Source organism: Lissotriton vulgaris, chromosome 5 (genome assembly GCF_964263255.1).
Source record: "Lissotriton vulgaris chromosome 5, aLisVul1.2, whole genome shotgun sequence".
Lineage (NCBI taxonomy): Eukaryota > Metazoa > Chordata > Amphibia > Caudata > Salamandridae > Lissotriton > Lissotriton vulgaris.
This window is the reverse complement of record NC_141693.1, coordinates 1,167,701,703-1,167,722,834: the sequence shown is the minus strand read 5'-3', so window position 1 is coordinate 1,167,722,834 and position 21,132 is coordinate 1,167,701,703. Positions and strand designations below refer to the sequence as shown.

At 43.0% G+C, this 21,132-nt stretch overlaps 1 protein-coding gene across 2 annotated transcripts in view; it reads right to left on the bottom strand.

The window, feature by feature from the left end:
- The window catches only part of DENND10 (DENN domain containing 10), a 135,675-nt gene that overhangs the window by 50,413 nt on the left and 64,130 nt on the right, over nt 1–21,132 (bottom strand). For both annotated transcript variants that reach the window (XM_086922926.1, XM_086922927.1), the window contains exons 3-7: nt 16,562–16,641; nt 16,261–16,409; nt 15,931–16,042; nt 15,351–15,451; nt 2,836–2,943 (exon numbers count right to left, since the gene is read on the bottom strand). In XM_086922926.1, coding sequence (XP_086779052.1) covers nt 2,836–2,943; nt 15,351–15,451; nt 15,931–16,042; nt 16,261–16,409; nt 16,562–16,641 — 550 coding nt within the window. The remainder of the gene's footprint in view (nt 1–2,835; nt 2,944–15,350; nt 15,452–15,930; nt 16,043–16,260; nt 16,410–16,561; nt 16,642–21,132) is intronic.

The following is a 21,132-nucleotide window of genomic DNA, read 5'->3' as shown; positions in this document are numbered from 1 at the left end:
AAACAACAATTATGTGTCGTGTGCAAAAGTGAAGCAGGAATGAAAACGGCGTGCAAACATTTAATAAACTCATGCTAACTTAACACAGTATGTAGAAAAGAAGTATCTATATGACAACCCCTTGGGGAGGGTCGCTTTATTTAAAATGATGATCCTACCCATATTCCTCTACGTCCTCCAAATTACACCCTTCTGCTTTCCACGGGTGGTTTCGGGAGCTGGACACTATGGCTACTAAATTCCTGTGGCGTGGAGGAAGGGCCCGGTTGGCGCTCAGGACCTGTCAGATTCCATCATTTGACGGGGGCATGGGGATGACACATTTATACCTCTACTACCTGGCAACCCGTCTACGGAGTATACACGACTGGTTAAACGGGGGCTGGTCGGACCCTGCCTATAGGTTGGAGCTCAGTGTGCTTGGCCTACCCAAGATCCAATCCCTAATGTACGGGGCGTCTCTTCCGTCCACCACGCCCGATGTCTCGCACTCGGTACTCCTAGCCTGGCGGGCGGCCCTCCGACATACCAATTGGACACACAAGCTCACTCAACACACGCCTCTATGGCACGGGGCGTGGCTCGGGTAGGTCAGTTGACTACAGGGGTTCAGATCATGGGATATTATTGGGATCTCTCAACTTGGCGACGTGTGGGCGAGTGGCCAAATGCGCTCCTTTAAAGACCTTCAGTCCAGATAACTCCCTACACCCATCATAATTTTACAAATACTTACAACTACGACACGCCCTTCACGTACAATTACAAGACGGCACCAGGATTCCCGAATACAGTCCCCCCCGAGGCTCAGACCATGCTGGGCCACTTGGGGAAGGGGGCATCTCTCGCATCTACAAGACGCTGGTCAACAACACCCCGATCTCACTAGACCGACTCAGGGGTCAATGAGAGGAGTGGGTGGGTCCTATGGACGAGGAGCACTGGCGTGAAGCCCTCATGTCGCCTAAGTTGGTCAACACGTCTGTTAAGCTCTGCCTGATCCAATTATACTACATATACATGGCTTACCTAACCCCGCAGCGCCTACACCCTGCCGGTTTTTCCCCCATCTGCCGCATATACGAGATGTGGTCAAGACCCGGCCGATTTCTACCATATGGTGTGGACGTTACCCTGTCTGACTCAGTTCTGGGGAGAGATCGAGAGTAAATTATCAGAGGTCCTGGGGTGGGAGGTTCCCTATGACCCACGTCATTCCCTTCTCTGGATCACAGACCGACTAGATGGGACCAGGAATAAGAAGCAAGTCTACAATACGGCCATGGTTGTGGCTAAGAGGGACATTGCCACCTCCTGTAAACTTCCCACACCGCCATGGTCAGAGAAATGGCGAAAGGGGGTGGATTGGGGTGCGGCACAAGAAAAACGTATGTACGTTTCACGAGAGTGTCCGAAGAAATACCGGAGGGTTTGGGGCAAGTAGCTGGGAGCCATGGGGTGACATACACTTTATACGAGACTTGTGTATCTACCGCTGGAGACTAAAAAAGCGTTACTTATGTTTTTTTCATTGTACTATGTCAGTGTTGGTGCTCTTCATGGTCGTGCAGTTGGTGCTTGTACTTTGTAAAACAATAAAGTTGTTTATAAAAAAAAAAGATTCAATAGAGTGCATTTTCTACATCTTGAACTATCAGTATCTCAAAAAGTGCTCTTGGTGTTTAAATTCATATAAAAAAAAAATCGATGTTATTTTTATGAATTGGTGTTGGATTTCTTTATTGAGTGTGTGTCTCACTAAATGACTGTGCGTGTGCAATAAATGCTTAACACGATCCTCTGATAAGGCTTAACTGCTCGCCCACATTACGAAAAAGAGCATTTGGGATTATTATTATACCCTCTGTAAACCAGAAAGTGTCGCCTGGACTTTCAGCACAGTACAGAGAGTCATCTTCCTACAGAAGGTCATAAACTATTTTGCTTTACAATAGATAGTGGAGGGTTTTGTATGGTGGAAGACCTACCTGTTTTGAGAGGAGGGTGATAACTACATGTTTTAGTACCTTAGCTAGAAATTATTCTGTGAAGGACCGGATTGTGTCAGTGGCAAGACTTCTGATCATTATTTTAAATGCCGGACAAGGGACTATGAATTGGAGGGGCACGAATGGCTGGGTACTAGTTTAAAAAGTACAGACTGAATTTTTACTTTTACCAAGAGGCCTTTAATTGTTGAACTGGTCTGGAATTCCTTGCAAGAGTCGATATGAGCTTTCATGAAATATTTGGTTTGCTCAGTTTGATTGTTATTTGCTTTGACTTGAAGCTTCCATGACACGTTCACCCTGGAGTTTAACACAGGCCATGCACTTGCAGTCAGACTTCTAACAATATTCCATCAGGGCTTTCTTAGGTCGCCAGTGGATTTTTAGACCATGTATGTTTCTGAGAGAAAGGGGTTTGATAGAGATGGAAGTTAGGACTTCTAGTTATTCATGCATTGCAAAAATGAAACCTTATCAGGTCAGCCTAAAAGTCATGTTTTAGGATGTGCTGAAAATGGGCAGGAAAAAGAACAAGTAGATGTTCTGCAAGTCATGTATAATAAAAGTACTTTGGCGAAAAGCAAGCACAGTTCATGTTCATTCAGTGAACAGGAGCTACACATCTGTAAAATATCTCAATCACAACAATATGGGAAGGCACTGCAGTGTTTAGGTCGATTACATGTTCTGGAAGAGCCCAAAGTCAATTGGTCTAAAACAACAAACAATGCATAAAACCCCGTGCCTACTGAAGGCAATTGGATGTGTCTTAGCAAACCATCAAAATGAGACCTGCTGAAATAGGAAAATGTGTCAAGAAACTCACCTTTTGCTGTCTGCGTAACTGTAATCTCACTGTCTACAAGATTGACGTACACATCATAAAGATCCGGCCGATTACTCACATCTGAGTCTGTGAATCCTGCAACGTATCCTGTATAGAAGGAACAACATGTACTGTGATGTGTGAAGTAGGGTATAAATGTAGACATTCCTGTATTTTGATAGCTGACACACTTTGTAAAAAGTACAGAAGGTGCAACTCCCACACAGTTGCGTACATACGTTTTTCCCTTAATTAAAAGTGAGCTTCATAAGAGTGTGCCATATCATAGCTAACGCTTGACACCAAGAATGCTTTTTCCTAGAGTTGGTGAATTGAAATAGACTGCTCCCACAAATCATTGAGGGATACAACGCAAACATTGACAAAATCCAGTCATGCGAGGTCCCCTAGGCTGAATCCCTGCTTTTAAGGGTAAGTGTGCTCTAGCATCTTAAAATTAGTTGTATAATTCCGCTTAAAAGAAAAAAGACTAAGGATTCTGTGTCTTTCAAATTGATTTCTATAGATAAGTTCGAAATCTCCATATCTCGGTGGCTCCTTTGCCCTCCAAACAAAAGAATACACCTAAAGCTTAAGGTAATCCATTGGCCTCTAGCTGCGGTAAATTTTAACTAATAAAGACCCATTTGAAATAAAAAAAGGTGTTGATTGAACCATTACAAGAATAAATATTGAGATGATGTAATGGTCTATTTTTTTTTTTTTTTAAAGGGTATCTGAGTCGAGAGATGTTATCAAAACTGTTTTTAAGGAAAAGACACACCCATATAGAGGTGCCCTGAAGGTTTATGAAAAGCCCCTCAAATTGAAAACAGAGGAAACATACTTCTAATTGAATGATATCTTTTCACTAATAAGGTATGTACAACTAATAAGTACATCCAGGAATATGTCACTGTGGCTATACCCTTTAGCTCGTATAGTTTTTATTTGTGATCTGACATAACTCAAAAACCCGGTAACCAGTGAAACATTGTGCCCTGACTAATACTGTTTAGTTAAAGAGACGCTCTTATCAGTACATCTTGATGGCTTTGTAACAATGTAGATAGAAAAAAAAATTGTAAAACAATGCGACTTCTGTATCTAATGTTATGTTTTTTTTATTGAATAGAACCTTGTCCTGATGAAGGTGTTATTACAAAAACCGAAACGCTGCGTCGACAACTTGTTTTTAACTGTCTCTGGATAACTTTTTTTATTGTCTCTTTATAAACTGTATTTTTTTACTGATGTGTAATGACAAATTTTTTAATTTGATAGTGTGCCACTATAATTTGTAAACCAATATCTCATACTGTATGGAATAAATTGTATACATTTTATAAGATTCTTTTGTATTTTTGCATAAATTGAATTTATAATGTGGTTTGCTTTTGTAAGGGTTTCTTGAGTTATGGTGGTATACAAATAACAATCCATTGTGTGGTACTAATAGGGATCTGTTCATTTTTTCTGCAACTCCCACACAAACACTTGCATGTTGGTGCACGCAAGCACAGAATTATCAGTATAGGCATTGCGAAATATTTATGTTTCAAGATAGCATATCTATTAGAATGGTGTCTTCCCTTTCTTCAGCCTAGCTTTTCCCTCATTGGGTGGCTACTCTTTTGGCAGAGTTTAGTCATTATAAAACAAAGAATAATAGCAGGTGCTCATTGCTTTATAACCAAACTCCTTTTGAAACCAGTACTGCTATTTGTGATCTTGTTGATGCCATCATCTTTTCATGTTGTGATTTGTTGCACCAAACAGATCTTGGTGGCTACTTCCACAGGCAAGGGGCTGCCATTTACATTGTACTCCCTCATTGGAAATGTGTGTTTTTTGCAGTGGTTTACTTACATTCTTATCCTGGCTTATAGTCGATACCCAGCAACAGCACTTCAATATTGGGAGCGATCCCCACCAGCTTGACTTCTCTGAGCACACAGGCATTGGCTAAGCCACTAGGTATGGCGTGGGCTTGTGATCATTTTTCTTTACTAATGTTTAATTCTTTTTTTTTTTTTTTTTTTTCTTTGTTTTTTTTTATTAGCGTTAAGCGATCTAATCTTGAATCTCTCTGGAACAACAACAAAATACTCTATAAGGGGAAAATCTTACACAACAAATCATGGATTAATAAAGGGATCTAATTCCCCCATCAAGTCTCTAACTGGGCCTACCCTCTTTCCTTCAAAGAATTAGAAATCCAAATACAACCTACCCTCACTAGACTTCTACAACTTCTTAAAAATAAAATCAGCGGTAACCAAAGCAAAACTTTCAACATTACCCCCTTTCCTCTCGAGCTATCTATCAAAACTACATAAGCTAGGTCACCAGGTATCCTGGATCTATAAATTATTACGCCCACAACATTCTACTCTCAGTAAGAAACTCCCATCCTTTTGGGAATCACACGCCTCCTTTACGATATCGGAGTGGGATTGGACCGAAACTTGGAAATCTACCATGAGATAGAAGATCAGCCCAACACTCTCCCAGACAAAGTTCTGGTTGCTACACAGGGCCTTCTGGACATCAGCCAGACTCTACTCACACAAAATCGGGGATGATTCCATCTGCTGGAATTGCAATGACAAAATAGGAGACCTAGAACACTTATTAATTCAATGCGATTGCGTTATATCTTTCTGGGACAAAGTTTTCGAATTCATATCTAAACTTTTCTCATACTGTCCTAGTAGGGATCTCCCGACACTAGTATTCAGTTTCCTCAAAGCTGGGTCACTCAATGAAAATGATAGGGCACTCCTAGACCTACTTCTAACAGCAGCGGTTAAGATTATTCTCAGCAACTGGAAAGACACACGGAAAGCTTCCTTTAAATGCAGGCTAAACTGGGTCACCAATCTAAGAGGGGCGGATAATTGATTGAAAGCTTTATTTCGATATAAAAACATATCATAAAAGCTGTACATTACATCAATAATAAAAACGATTTGACAATACACAGTAAAAAAACCTACACAATCAACAGTAGCATTAAAAGAGAGAATTATTGGCCATATTATAAGAGCCGATACAGGCAAAAGGCACATTACTGGATCAACAGTTTCCTTGCAGTTCTTATCCGCCAAGCCCAGCCCAGGAATTTTGCCATACAACAGGCAAAGAAGGGTCGGGCATCTGAGCGCAATATGCGTAAGGCTTCCAGATGTGATCTAGTGCCCAAGCTCCTACATAAAGGCTTCAACCATCTCGACCTGGGCACCGCATAAGCCTAGCACTCAAACAACAGATGAGCAATGGACTCAACCCTTGAGTCACAGAAAGGGCAATATGGTATAGTTTGGGATGGTGGTTTCCAGGTGGAGGTTAACAACCCTAAGGGAAGTACTCCCACCCTAAATCTGAAGTACAATGATCTGTCGCCCGAGTTATGAATTAAGTCCAGATAAGGTTCTCTATAGGGAAGCTCCTTAACTAGCAGAAATTGAGCAACAGATTTACAATGCTTAGGATTGCACAATCTCTCGTTATCCACCCATAACCAATAAACCTTCTTTAGCATTTGTTTAGAAGGTGCTGTTCTGTTGACCCAAGCGTCTCCTAAACCCAACTCATAAAGAAGCCGCTTAACCTCCCTGAGCCAGGTTACCTTATGCCAGCCCGATAGGGATAAGAGTTCACTTAGGGCATCTGCATAGCTACACAGTTCTGGGACGTTCCATATCCTGGCCCATAATAAAAGGGGGCGTAGCCTAGCTTGCTCGCATATTGGGCATGTGCCTGCATCGAGCAAGAGGGGGATGGTAGGGGTACTGTGGGGTAACTTCATGAGATCTTTATGGAAGTTGTTTTCGAGGTGGGTTAGGGTGTCAACTCTCTGTACGCCCCTTAGTTCCGCACCATACAATGCTGCACTCACCACCCTTGCCCTGTAAATGTCTAATAGTGCCCCAATGGGGTTTAGAGATGAGGCACGTTGTTCTTTGAGCAGGACCCCTCCAACCCTCTTATGGGTCAGAAACACCTTTTGGTGGTGTGCCTTCCAACTCATAGTGTCACAGAGTCGAATGCCCAGGTAGTCAAATTCTTTAACTCTTTCAAGTGGAACAGAGTCTAGAGCAGGAGGGACAACAGATTTCCTGGGGGGGGTAAGGACAAGAAATTTGGTCTTGCTTATATTTATAGACAGGCCCTTGATGTCACAAAAGGCCTTAAAGCTAGAAAGCAACTTTTGGATGCCCGCTGGTGATTTTGAGATTAGAAGGGTGTCGTCCGCAAATAGGAGCGTCGGAACTTTCCTACCAGCCAGGGAAGGTGCATCTGATGGATGTTGCAGAAGATGCTCCACCACTCCGTTAACGTAAAGAGAGAACAGAGTGGGGGCAAGCACACACCCCTGGTGGACGCCCCTATCTACAGGGATACGAGGTGTTTTTCCCCCTGGACACCCCATCTAATCTGGACAAAGTTGCCTTCATGGAACTTTATAAGCAAAGCCAACAAATAAGGGGGAATACCCAACCCGTCGAGGACATTCCACAATTGGGCTCGTGGGACCAGGTCGAAGGCAGTTCGCAGGTCTATAAAGACTAAATACAAGCTGCCCCCACCCAGCACAACCACTTTCCAATATATCATTAAGAGACGAAATGTCTGCTCGATGGTGCCTGTCCCTGTTCTAAAACCTGCTTGGAAATCTGACAGAACCTGGTTTTCCTCAACCCACTGCAAGATCCTACCTAGAACCACTTTGCCCGCAACCTTTTGTGTTGAGTCTAGCAGACTGATAGGGCGATAGTTGGCTGGGTCGTCCCGGCAGCCTTTCTTAAAAATAGGGACGACCTCAGCGCCCCTCCATGAGTCAGGGAGAGAACCTCCCAGCAAAGCCTCATTCAAGAGTGAAGCAATCAATCTACTCCACATTGATGGATATTTCTTCAACAGGTCACCCGGAATTCCGTCAGGGCCAGCAGCCTTATTGGCTACAATACACCTGATTGCCCTTTCAACTTCCTCACTGCTAAAGGGGAAGACATTAGATGTTGTATCAGCTGGGGGACTGGCCAGAAGGCCCTTGCTTGGTTGAGGTGCCCCCGATGGAACAGAATACAGCTTGGAAAAGTGGGCAAACCAGACATCACCAGGGATATTACAAGTAAGCTGAAGATCAAGAGGCTTGTCCCTGGCTCTCAGCAGATCCCAGAACCCCTTGGAATCTTTCCTAGTACTTGCCTCCATTAGCTCCCACCAAAAACTGTATTCATGAGCCTCCTTAGCCTCAACTACAGTTTATTTGTAAAGTTTCCTCGCAAGTCTGATATTGCCTGGGTCCTTGTTATTCACTGCAGAGATGAGTTCCCCCTTAGCAACCCGACATTTGGAGGAATACCACTTGTCTCTTGCCTTAGATGCACCTTTCACTGCAACCCTCGCACTGGATTGGTGAATGGTAAACAGTTCACTTAATGCCACAATAGTTTCTGTAAATATCGATAAAACAACTTGGCTAGTGACACTTAAGGCATCGAGACGCGGCCCCACCGCTGACATGATGGTCCCTGCTTGAGCCATCCTTTCTTCGTCCGCTGCTGCTTTAGCCCACTTTAGGCGCCTGCCACAGTTTGAGGGTACAAGTTCATGGGAGGTTTTCCACTTGTGGGCAAACTTGGCTAGGTTCCCGACCTGCCAAGGCGGAGTGAGGGTTAAGGAAAGAGGATTGTGGTCACGATCACAAGAAGCTATGACCTCCATGTCTTGATGGAATGACCAAAGATTATAATTCAACATGATGTAATCTATTCTGGAGGTGTGTCCCATCCTGTTATAAGTATGCGCACCCATAAAGTCCGATTTGGATCGTCCATTAGTTGGTCTCAGGTCGTGTTCCATGCAGAGTGCATTGATGTCTATCGCACTCTGCGTCCATTTGGGGATCGGATCTAGGGTCAGGGTGGGAATACCTCTCCTTGTATCCTCGTCCCAAGTGTCCAGAATGTTCTCCTTAGCCAGTGGTTCAAAGCAGCAGTTGAAATCGCCTGCAAGGAGAACGTAAGAATCGATGCTGCAGGCGGCTAGATCACGGTTTAATCCTGTAGAGGATAACGATGATGCCCCACCCCTGGCCCCCCTTAGGTAAAGATTGAAGACTTCCAACCTCCTTCCTCCTTGGCAATGTATAGTTATCCTCTGAAGGTCAGGAGATTGAGTGGACTTTTGGCTTACACTTAAACCTAGTGCGATGCTGACCCATATAAGAAGGCCGCCAGACGGGCGACCTTTGCATCCATGTGGTTGGGAAGCTGGGACGAAGTAGGTTGTGAAGCCTACTCTGTGCCTGGGTTCTAGGCACCAGGTTTCCTGCAAGAGGCAGATGTTATAAGGGTCCAGAAAAGCGTTCCATTCAGGGATTTCAAGGTTACGGGCAAGCCCTGCCACATTCCAGCTTAGAATCTTCAACAGAGGATCACCTGGGATAATCCGCCTTGAAGTATTGTCAGGTATAACCGAGTTAGACACAGGGCCTGCCACCCCTGCGGCCGCTCTTTTTAACCTTTGCGGTGGCTCAATTTGCTGATGGTTAAGAGCCATTGCTACACCGGTCAGCTTCCTATCTACTGGGACATGCTGAATGGGTGACAAGGGAATCCTCTGAGGTGAGTCCAGCAGTTCCACTATGTCTTGAGAATCTAAAGTGCATAAAGTGTTCAATCCCCCCTCTATAGGGAGAGCATATAGCATTCCTTCTTGACCTAGTGGGCTAGCAGCAGTAGGTGCAATCAGCACGGGGAAAGATTCTGTAATCCCTAGGGCCTGGGGTGCAGGTGCTTTTTTCGCTGCTTGGGAAGCAAGTTGCCTTGGAAGTCAATCTACCTCCTCAAGACCGCCAAACCTATTCGAGGTTGGGAGGCCATTCGAGTGTAAAGGGAGATCTTGGTGGTTATTAGGGTGACTCCTCCATGTGCGGTGGTGTACCAGTGACCAGTCATCTTCCCGGGTATATCTGGGGCGTGGTGGATAAAAGAAGGACAATGGCCTGGGTATGACAAGAGAACCTTCGCCGGTGGGCCAAGAGCAAATGTGGTGTGCCGTGTGTGGGTCCTCAAAGGTCACCACTATACAGTCCCCGGGACTGGTTTTCCTTGTGGGGCCCACCCAGGGAATTCTACGTACCATCAGAACTCTGCTTCTCCGGCCATTGGGAATTGGTCTATTCACATTAAGCCAATGCATTATCTTGTTCTTCAGAGACCAGTGGTTCTCGTATTGACCAGTTCCAATCTGGGGGACGCCCGTCAACACAACCACATAATCATTGGCCTCTGGAGGAAGATCAATGTAGCCCCCTCTAAAATTATTCTTAACAGGAGGGCCCTGGGATGGTTGGTAAGCCACTTCGCTTGGAGGGGGTCTAAGAGGGACGCCTGCATTAGGATTTACTGATGGTTGAGGAATGGGGCGCTTGGGAGCCTTACGTTTGGGGGCGATGGTAATTTGATCCACACCCACGGTCCGCGGTTTGGGAACCGGGCGTACAAAAGCTGGTACTGGAGAGGGAGGTTGCGGGGCTTGTGGTATTGGGACTTTTGGTGATGGGTCAACTACAGGTAGGCCCTGATTTTCTAGACTTCTCAGGCTCAGAGTGGCCAGAGCAATAATGCTCTTTTCCATCTCAAGCAAGTTGTTTTCAATGCGTGAGAGTCTGAGATCAAGGGGGGAAAGAAGTTTCTTAAGAGTTTCCCAAACTAAACCTATGAATTCCCCGTCGTTCCTTTCCAGACCCTCTACATGTAAGCCCTCATCCTCTGCAGTGATAGTGGAGGAAGCAGTGGCTGTCCCCTCTTTGGCACCCTCTCGTTGTGGCTGTTCCCTGGGAATACACCCTCCTATTGCGTTGGATTCCGGAACACTAGTCAATTTCAAATGTTGTGCTACCGCAATTTTTGCCTTCTTACGAGAGTAAGCAGACTGAGAATTGCGTTTTCTTTTAGGTTGTTTGCCATTAATGAGATTACACCTAGGTGAGTTAGAGATTACCGGGGTGGGGGAATTAGAACTAGCAGCCTGCTTGGGCGAAACTGTGGGTAGGTTCGCTTCGCCTGTCTGGGCTGGTGGCTCTAAGGCCGGGGAAAGGGGGGGAGGAATCGGAATCTGGTGAACATCAACCTGCGTGACTACACAATGGGGAATGGCTGGACGCTCCGGGGTAACGACAGTGGCTATGTGACCCAGGGAGGATTTTTTAGAGAGTGCAATGACCTGGGACAATCTTCTGGCGGCTACCAGTTCCAGGGAGACACGAGTCTGGAGTTTGGAAATTTCTTGATCTATGGCTAGATTGGTACGGGTAATGAAATCATCCATGGGACCATTAATTGGTGGGCCACCCTTGACGGCCTTACTCCGTGTTAACCTGGTACACATGACTTAGGAACAACAAGGGCAACCACTTAGCCTAGCAGTGGAGTTAGGATGATAGAATGGTTTACCTATTTGGGCTCAATAGATGAGATGTCGGGGAAAGGGCGAAAGAGGGTGGCCCAGTCCAGTCCTCTTAGACCTCAAACGGCCCGCTCTTTGCCAGGTCTTCGCCCCGGTCGCTCCCGCTCGCTACCGCGCAGCGGAAACTCCTAACTGTGATATAGAGCTGGGGTAGGGCAGGGGGCGTGGCCGGCAGGGAGAGCAGCCACAGGTGTGACACGCAGGGACTCCTGGGCAATGGAGTCCCTGCTAGGCTGCTCGCAGCCCTGCCGGAGTGCAGATGGTCCAGGAAGTTTCCAGCTCCCCACACGAACCTCTCGGTAGCTGCAGGCGCAGCGGGACCCGCGCAGCGGGTCCTGCAAGGTGTAGAGTTTTCCGCGATGAAATCCAGCGACGAAGTCCAGAAGGGTAGAGCCTCCACACGGTGCTCTGGTCATCCAAAAGGCAAGGTTTCCCACAGGCAAATGGGTCTTGTGCACTTTTATTCAGCCAGGGGGCGTGGCCGGCAGGGAGAGCGGCCACAGGTGTGACACGCAGGGACTCCTGGGCAATGGAGTCCCTGCTAGGCTGCTCGCAGCCCTGCCGGAGTGCAGATGGTCCAGGAAGTTTCCAGCTCCCCACACGAGCCTCTCGGTAGCTGCAGGCGCAGTGGGACCCGCGCAGCGGGTCCTGCAAGGTGTTGAGTTTTCCACGATGAAATCCAGCGACGAAGTCCAGAAGGGTAGAGCCTCCACACGGTGCTCTGGTCGTCCAAAAGGCAAGGTTTAATTAATGTGTTAATGGCTTTTGTATTGAGTACAAAACACAGGAAGGTCTGGCAGCAATATGGGAGAGCTGCCAATCTATTTCCTAAGAAAAAACAAGTACTGTGTAAAAGTCAAAAATATATATATATATATATATATATATATATATATATATATATATATATATATATATATATGTACATATTTTATTTTTTAAAGGTAAAAACACACATTGTGCCAGTAGTTTCTAGCACTGAGGGGTACAACGTATCGTGTGTGTTATAAATTGAGTCTGTAGTTGGCAGAGAACTGCCCCTGTCCAAGTAGGGAACCTAGTCAGGGTAAGTAAATTACACACCAAAGATAACCTGTGCTCACTCCCTTGGTAGCTTGGCACAGAGTAGTTAGGTTTATCCCCAGAGGCAATGTGTAAAGTATTTGGACACGTAGTAACACAGAAAACACCACAAAAATACTCCACACCAGTTTAGAAAAAAATGGCCTACATTTATCTGAATAAAACAAGACCAAAACAAATTTCCAACATACACAAGTCAAGAAATTAATTTTTAAAGATTAAACTAAAACGCAGTGCTTAGAATTCTATAGCTTCAACTGGGGTAGCCGGTCAAGCTTGACCAGGACAGATCCAAATGTTGAGTCCACCCGAGATGGAGTGCAGACGGAATACAGGAATCACTCAGATTTCCTTATAGTACCTTGGAGGCATCAGAAATCAAAGAAGATGTTTGGAGGTGAGGGGGTCACGGATGCAGGTGATGCGTTGGTTCCTAAAGGGGGTGCAGTGTCGTTGTGGCTTTGTCGCTCCGGGATTATGCATTGCGCAGAGGAGGCGATGCGTTGGTTGCTGTGCGAGGTCTCTGTTCCTGAAGGCAATGCGGCAATGATGCGGTGTCAACAGCGCAATGCATCGCTTCTATGGCGTGGAGTTCGAAACGCTGGGCTGAGGGCAATGCATTGATCAAAAGCCAGGAAGGGCTGGGGCTGTCAGAGCGTTGTGTCATGGACTTTGATTAAGCAGTGCTCGATACCCAAGGTTCTTATGAGGCGCTGCGGCATAGTCAGGGCAGCGTTGTAAGCCGCAAACCGGGACCCTGGCTTTGGTGCAGGAAGCGACAATGTGTTGATTTTGCAGGGATGTGCTGGTTCTGAACTGATGCTTTGGAGTCAGTGCGTTGGTTTCCGGAGCACAGGTGCTGGTAGCAAGATGCGGGTGAAGTCTTCGATAGCCCTGAGACTTCAGCAACAGGAGGCAAGCTCAGTCAAGCCCTTGGAGAACCTTAGAAAGCAGGAAGCAGAGAGCAAACCCCAGTCCTCTCACTCCCAGTCAAGCAGCAGAAGACAGCAAGCCAACACAGCAAAGCAAGCAGCAAAGGGACTGTACCTCCTTCCAGTACAACAGCTCTTCTTCCTGGCAGAATGTCCTCAATACAGAATTGTTCTGTGTATATGATACGAGAGGTCCAGTATACACCCATCTTAGCCTTTGAAGTTGGGGGACTTCAAAGAAAGGTCTTTATAGTGCACAAGACATTTCCCTTCCTTGCCCTGGTTCTGGACACTACAAGTAGGTATGCAGCTCCTTCTCTAGTAACGGGCACATCCCTATTCAAATGCAAGTGTCATCTCCCACCACTCTAGTTTGAGAAGGCTCAGCAGCCTGGTGATGGGCCATCAGGATACGCAGGGCACACTTCAGCTCTCTTTGTGTATGACTGTCTAGAGTTAACTCACAATGCCCAACTGTCATCCAATCCAGACGTGTAGTCTAGGGACAGGCAGAGGCACAGAATGGTTAAAGTAAGAAAATAGCAACTTTCTAAAAGACAAAATACAACATGAACACCTGGCTCCGTACTAGCCTACACTCCTACTACTTATGGAGTAACAGGCAGACTATTCTTTTATCTATCTGAATATAATTTGTATTAAGTAGTCTTTACACTGATCAAAAACTATTTTTTCAAAAGACTGAAAAAGAAACCCATATTTCTCACATTGACACAGAAACCATCACATGTAAATAACATAATTCACAGTCAAAAACCAAATTGAACATACGTCAAAATAAGAATTATTTGCAACAAGTTACAACAAACGACAAAATCACTAAATGAATACAAACATGAAACAAATACAGAAAACATTTAAAGCTTGCATCATCTGTGAAAAATACAAAAGTATTTGTGAAAAGTGTCCAATTTTATGGACTAAACTTGTTCTTTCAGAAAGAGTTAATCTTTAATAACAACACTAAACGCATTTAGATTTAACTAAATGCCAACGCGTTTCAAGACCCAGGCTGGACAGCACTGGGACTCTCGTCAGGGCTTCAAACACATGAGCGGGATATTCTGATTCTTGGAGTAGGAGCAGCCGCTCCAGTTCGTTGATTCTATATGTCAATGGGCTCGTTCTACCGTAGCTTTAAAGCGCCACATGCACACTTTTAACTGTGTGTAATTCTTGCACAAGGGCTGCGGAGCATGGACTGGAACTAATCAAATGGGGACTCAGCAAAACGAAGCTGGTGCAAGGTCTAACAGTGTGAATGTGTACATTGGGCAAGAAAAGAATGCAGTCACTTTTCCGGTAGCATGCTACACATTTTTGCTTTCTCAATGCAAAACCTCAATAAAAAGAATTATAAAATAAAAAATGTTGTCTCTCGCAGTCAAGTAATCTAATGGTGGAAGTGTGCTGAACCTGTGTCCCAAGCTCTGTAATGAGGTGGGCAGAAGCAAAACATGAATGACACTACAGCAGGCTAATACATGAAGAGGGAGGACTGAAAGCCTATGTAAGTAAACATATATAGTACACATTTTATGAAAAGTCCTTGTATCTTTCTAGTAGTTCCTGCCTACAAACTAAACACTTATTCCATGATATTTCTAATTGTTCAAGGTAGCTGGCTGTAGGTAATAAGCATGTTTTCCTTTTGTATTCCACCTCACAATCTAGTTTGGTGATTTGCCAGGTATCCTTCTCTGACCCAATAATAACTGCTCTATGCTTGTATTCATCATCTTACAGGTCTCATTTTCAACTGTTTTCCCAGGTTGGGGACACACAAGGTCATCTAGGAAGAGGATGTTGCCTTACGGCTAGAGTGGCCGACTTCGAAGTTGGGGAACCGGGTTCAAGTCTCGGCAACAAAGCTAGACATCCTGTGATTCTGGACAAATCACTTAATTTCTGAAATATAGTACAAATATACAGAGCCCACCCCATACTCCTCCATTATTCAATTAATGCAGCTTGCAGTCCCAGACATTACCCCTTCACCTGTACAATCCTTCAAGGCTTCCGTCTCCTCTTCTGTCAGATGTACATATGGATGCAAAATGGACCAGTCCTGTCGGTGCCATGCCAATGCAGGTAGGACCCTTGAAAAACAGAGATAGGAAAACAAACCTATTACACACATCACACTTCAAGGCAGAGCTAGTTTTGTACATACACAAAAGTTGGTGAGATGAGGAAGTTCAATCAGTTAACTTGTAAGAATGAAAAGGCACCAGACGCTGCATACAAATTTAGTGCAGAGGTAATTTTTGGTATTAACAAACCATGTTTTATGTCAGTATTGTAATTACTTGATTAGTAATTGCTCACTAGATTTCCCTACTTCACCATGCCTTGTCCTCCCATTGTGCACGTGTCCCCAGCTCCTACAAAGCAGGGATTCTTTTGAGTTCTCTGCAAGGCCACCAAGCCAAAAAGAAAACCCTTAGTACTTTGTCTGCAAATCTGATTGATGACCCTAGATTTAGCATAAGACAGGTTAATGAAATGTAAGGACCACTAATGCCTCTGTGATTGGTCTTGCTAGCCCAAATATGCTCCACACAACAGCATGAAGTACCTGGTGAACTCCTGGAGGGCTTCTATTCGTGGGTGGTAAACAACCACTCTCTTCTTTAGCATCAGTGCTGTATACAGGATAACCGTCTCCATGCCAAACTGGGAAACAACATCTGAAATAAAGCGTTTTAAGTCATTATCACTTCAAATGTTATTTCAACCAATGCAATAAATAGTCAACATACTAATTAACAATTCTAGACTATTTGAAATTACTTCCTTTGCTCTATTCCGCATGGTTGGCGTAACAATACAGATTGCACCCCCTTGAGCAGATGCACTGCAACAATCAGAAACCCTAGATTGCACAGAATAGTGTCAGCGTATTTACCTTTGATAGAGCCAGCAAGGTAGGCCTTTTTAGCGTTATAATCGGCACTGAGAAAGGATCCATTTTCTTCGCTCTGACAGGCTCCCTTTATGAGCACAGATATATAGCTTTCCATCATCTTTACCGGACTTCCGTGCTTCAAGTACATCCTACAAGAGGAAAAGTGTTAAAATATCAAACGGAATTGTAAAGGCACAATTAGGTTCAACTATAAGAAGACTTGTTTTTACCCTGACTGCCAAAAATCAAAGAAAGAATCCAATGGATTAACTTAAACTACTACATTTTGTGTAATACAGACCTGCACAGTATCCTGGTGAAGGCTCCATATTTCTCAGGGTTGAAATCTTTGGCTGTCAGAACAATCCAAAAATGAGTCACCTGCCCCAAACAGAAATCCAATATTACAATGTATTATCTCAAAATATACTGTAAGTAATTCAGAAATAATAGAAGACAAAAAAAGCTTTCCAACTAAAGAAATGCAAAATAGTACACTTTCTGATAGTTAGTGGTCAACCCCATGCAGAGGTAAGTTAGTGAAGTGTCACTTCACCTCAATGGAGATCCTCCTAATTAGAGATAGCAAATATTTTTTCCAGGATCTTGCAATTCCAAAGTAATTTTCCTGGCCCCAACCAACCCGCCTGCTTTTTGTCTGCATGGTAAGAACTGATGATGTGATATCAAAGTGTGTCATTGGACCTTTATCCTCAAGCCAAGCCCACTCTCTAAAGAACTCACTCCTATAGACCATTCTGTCCGTTAAACTTGCAAGGCCATATGTACACCATATGGGAACAAGATCCCCCAACTTCCGGATACCCAATCAATTAATTTTGTCTCATAACATGCAATGGCTTGGACTAGATTTCATATGTGCGAGTAAGGAGTATAAGAAATGCAATGCAAAGGTTATTTCATTGTCTCGATCCTAGAATGGATATTGTTTGTTTACGTTCAATTGGTGCGTTCCAGGGATGCTAACCCCTTCTTCTAGTTCTTCCTCTAGGAATGAATTTCTACAGTTAACCTCAAATCCAGTAAACTGCAATCACCATGGAATTTTGGAATTGGTCCTTAAGTTAAGGATTGTTGTTAGATATGTATTTTTTACTGGACTATGGTTAACTTTTCTTTTTAAGGATGCTGCAATAAGTATTCAGTTTTTTTCCCATTACTGTTAAATATGACACATTTAAATATTCTTATTTTTTTCTTAATACCGGTTTGTATAGAACAATATCCTCTGACTGATTTCTCAAGGGCAATTCAATGCTCACTGGACAGTAAGGGAATCAGAATGTCACAGAACTAATGTGATGAATAAGTTTGCCACAGAGCATATCAATACTTCAAAGGGAAATCTTGCAATAGTATTCTCCTAGTCTGGAATCAAATCTTTGGAAATGCACCAAATCTTCATCTCAACCCAAGAAGCAATTATCTTATCTGGATTTAATGCCACATTTAATGAAAAAAAGTATAATAAAAAACACTCATGTCAATTTCTGTCAATATTCCTGAATATTTACGTCCCTGTCCACCTGCACACATCTCCCTCTGCTTCCTTTGTGCAACTTCATATCAACATCTTCATTTCCCTTGCAAACATTTCTCACAGTGTTCCTGTGTCGTCATGCAAACTTCTCTGCTCTTCATACACCTTTTCTCGGTCACAGCTTAAGAGTGTGTGCTCTTGCGCACGTGTACCTGCAGTATAAATTGCAAACTGTGTCAGCCAAACCCATGTTGAAAGCAGACTCTGCTGACGCGTCTCTTGACCACAGCCATTCCTCACTCCTTGATCCTTTTCTACACCATTCATTTGGAAATACAGGAAATGATGGAAAATTGGTGTTTAATAACAAAATGGATTTACTGGACCTATTCACGGGCTAATAGTAATTTATGCATGTAAAGATTTATACTCAGATACATGTTTAAAGACACACTCCTTTCCTTCTTTTGTGTGCATAGATGTGGCTCATATTGACAAACTACAGGGATCAGAATAACTATACTAAAAAGCAGTAAATATTTAATGCTAATATACGGTTTTATTTGTGCTCTGACTACTGTACACTTTTTACATAGATTTTATTAACTTTACAAATAGGAAATGGAATTCAAGTAATGGTATAAAACACATGCATGCTTTACTCAATGAATTCTTTCGGTACCGAAATATGAAAAATAAACTAACAAGATAATCTGTGGAAAAGTTCCAAACCGTACAAATTTTGCAAAATCCTAAACGTTTAAAAAGGTTTAAAAACTCCATAGATTGTGGCTGTCCCAATACATTTATAAGCATGCCTTACACTTCCAAGAAAATGGTCCTCACAACAAGAGCCTTGCGCTTGGAGGATTCACTGTGGAACATCACTGCAGTGATCAGGAGAAAGGACTATAGAGCTAGCAAAAGCCTGTGAAGTATGCATTTTCAAGATTATTCCGTAAGTGAATCATCTTATCACACTATGCAACTCGGGACAGACCAAATGAGAGCTAGCATGATAATCTTAAGTGCTGATAAAAGACAGACAAAACACACAGTCATTGGTAGTGGGAAAGCCACCTCAAGGAAATCAATTTGTCACCACTAATGATTACACAGACCAAAAACTTTAGCAGTGCTTCTTCTGTCTAATATTTCTGTTACAGGTCTCCTTTCATGTATGCCACTACAGCATATCTTATTTTTTTCTTCATCAAAACTATATATAATCTTTAGTGTGTATGGTTAGTTAAAACCTTGAAAATATACAATGCGATAAAAACAATCCATGTTATAAAAATAGACATCTTGAGATGGTATATAGTCCGGTTAAAAGTGAATAAATACATAATTGGAAAAAAAATCTTTTCGAAAAATGCCATCTGTAAAGCATTTTCAAAAGCATTCAAAGACATGTCCCTACTTACTAAGACAATGAAGCAGTGGAAAAGAAACAGAAGCAGGCATTGCACACAGCTTTGCAGTGAACCTTCCAAAAGAATTAAGGGAATACCTCCAAACACAACTTTGCAGAGGGGTAGTTTGCTACCTGTTGTTGGAAGTACAAATACATTTTAGGATAAAGAATAAGTTGTTCTTAATCTGATGTTTTGTCACCCACAAATGCTAGGGGAAACATCCAGTAGACCCACCTATGCCCTATACCTCAAAGGATAACAATGCCCTTGAGAAAAGTATAAATGCCAGTTGTCTCCCACCCCTCCCCCGCCGAGTTATGCTCCAAAACGTCAGAGTGACAGAAGACGGACAAATCTGTCAGGAAGCCACACCATGTAACCTGAAATTAGTAAGGACACACAATAGTTGATAGCTCTCATTGTAAGATTATTCATTGAACACTATTCGTCTGCAAGCCATGTGCATTAGGATGACTGTGTTTTATATACAGCTCAGCAATAGTTACACAAATTAGGGAAAATATTAAACAAGCCCCAACCGCATTTCAACATACACCCCTAACCTTTTAGTGTAAGTTATAACCAGCTGCAGTAAGAAGTGAAGACCGGAATGGCTCATGCCACGCATTCTCTCCCTTAACAATGGTAATACTTCGTGATAAATACTGATTCAATTATAATTTTCAGAAATCACTTCTACATTAGATTTCCTATTCTTCATATGAGCTACATTACAGGGTACACTGGACTCATCTGCAAAAGTCGAAAATCAGCAACTGCAAAGTAAACTTTTAGAAAACACAAAACTGGTATTGTTGAGTACTGAGTTAATCAAATCACCTAATAACACTAATATGGCTAATGGGCAAGCCACTGTTGATGGCATTCCAGCAGGTTCAGTTCTTTCAGTATTTATCCTATATCAACCTGTGTTAATTTATAGGCATGTCCAGTATTTGGGCTTAAGAACCATAGTTTGAAAGCTACCTGGGTAAAGCAAACCAGGGCCTTTAGCCTAAAGATAAAAAAAGAAAAGTATCAAAAAGATTAAAGTCAATATAGCTGTACGATCAAGATTCCTCACTAACAAATCGACCTCAGTCAATTGCCCATGATTGTTCTTCCATACCATCTTATAAAGATATGTTCACAAGGGGTAATAATGGAGACAAACCTGATGAAACAGATAAATAATCTATGAACGACAAACAAATCTTAGATGATGAGACAACTGCTAGCGCTGAAATAAATCCAACATTACATAGCAACCAGAATGAAAAGTGGGAGCCTCTAAAGAAGAATCTCAAGTCGCTATACTAAAATGTTTATTCATTTGGGGGGAAAAGCTAATACAATTTGTCCCATGACTTGATCCAAAATGGTAGATTTCTTTTGTAAAATAAAAGGTTTATCGTTGAACTCTTTTAATGGGTCCTGTAAAATGTTTTTGTGCAAGAAAGCCAAAGCGGCGTGCTACTCTTCGTTGGTAAAGTTAATAGTTGATGGGCCTGGGGCAGAAAGACTGACTTGATATCTGACATTGAGATTCAAATGTATCAAGGTTTTGTTCTGTTTAAAGTAACCATATGAGCTTGGTTCCTAGCCAGGTGATTTTACTGGAATGTCTTTGTAGGATTTATGTAAAAGACAATAGGGATCCCCAAGTGAGACAAAAAGAGAGTGGCCCTTAAACTTCAAAATCAAAAGTAATATATCTGATTACCAATATGTGTGTCAAGCTGTACAATTCAACTTTAGAAGCCTCACAGAACTCACTTCTAGGTAAAAAAAAATTAAAAAAAGATATTGGACACTTCAGGAGTCTAGTTATAATAAAAGGAGCACCGTGAAGGACTTAGCTAGAAAGTCTTACTCTCCTGCCTTGTTATGTTTAAGGGTTTAATCCAGTACCTTGTTGCTTAAAACCAAAGAAATAAAAAAAATGAAAACATA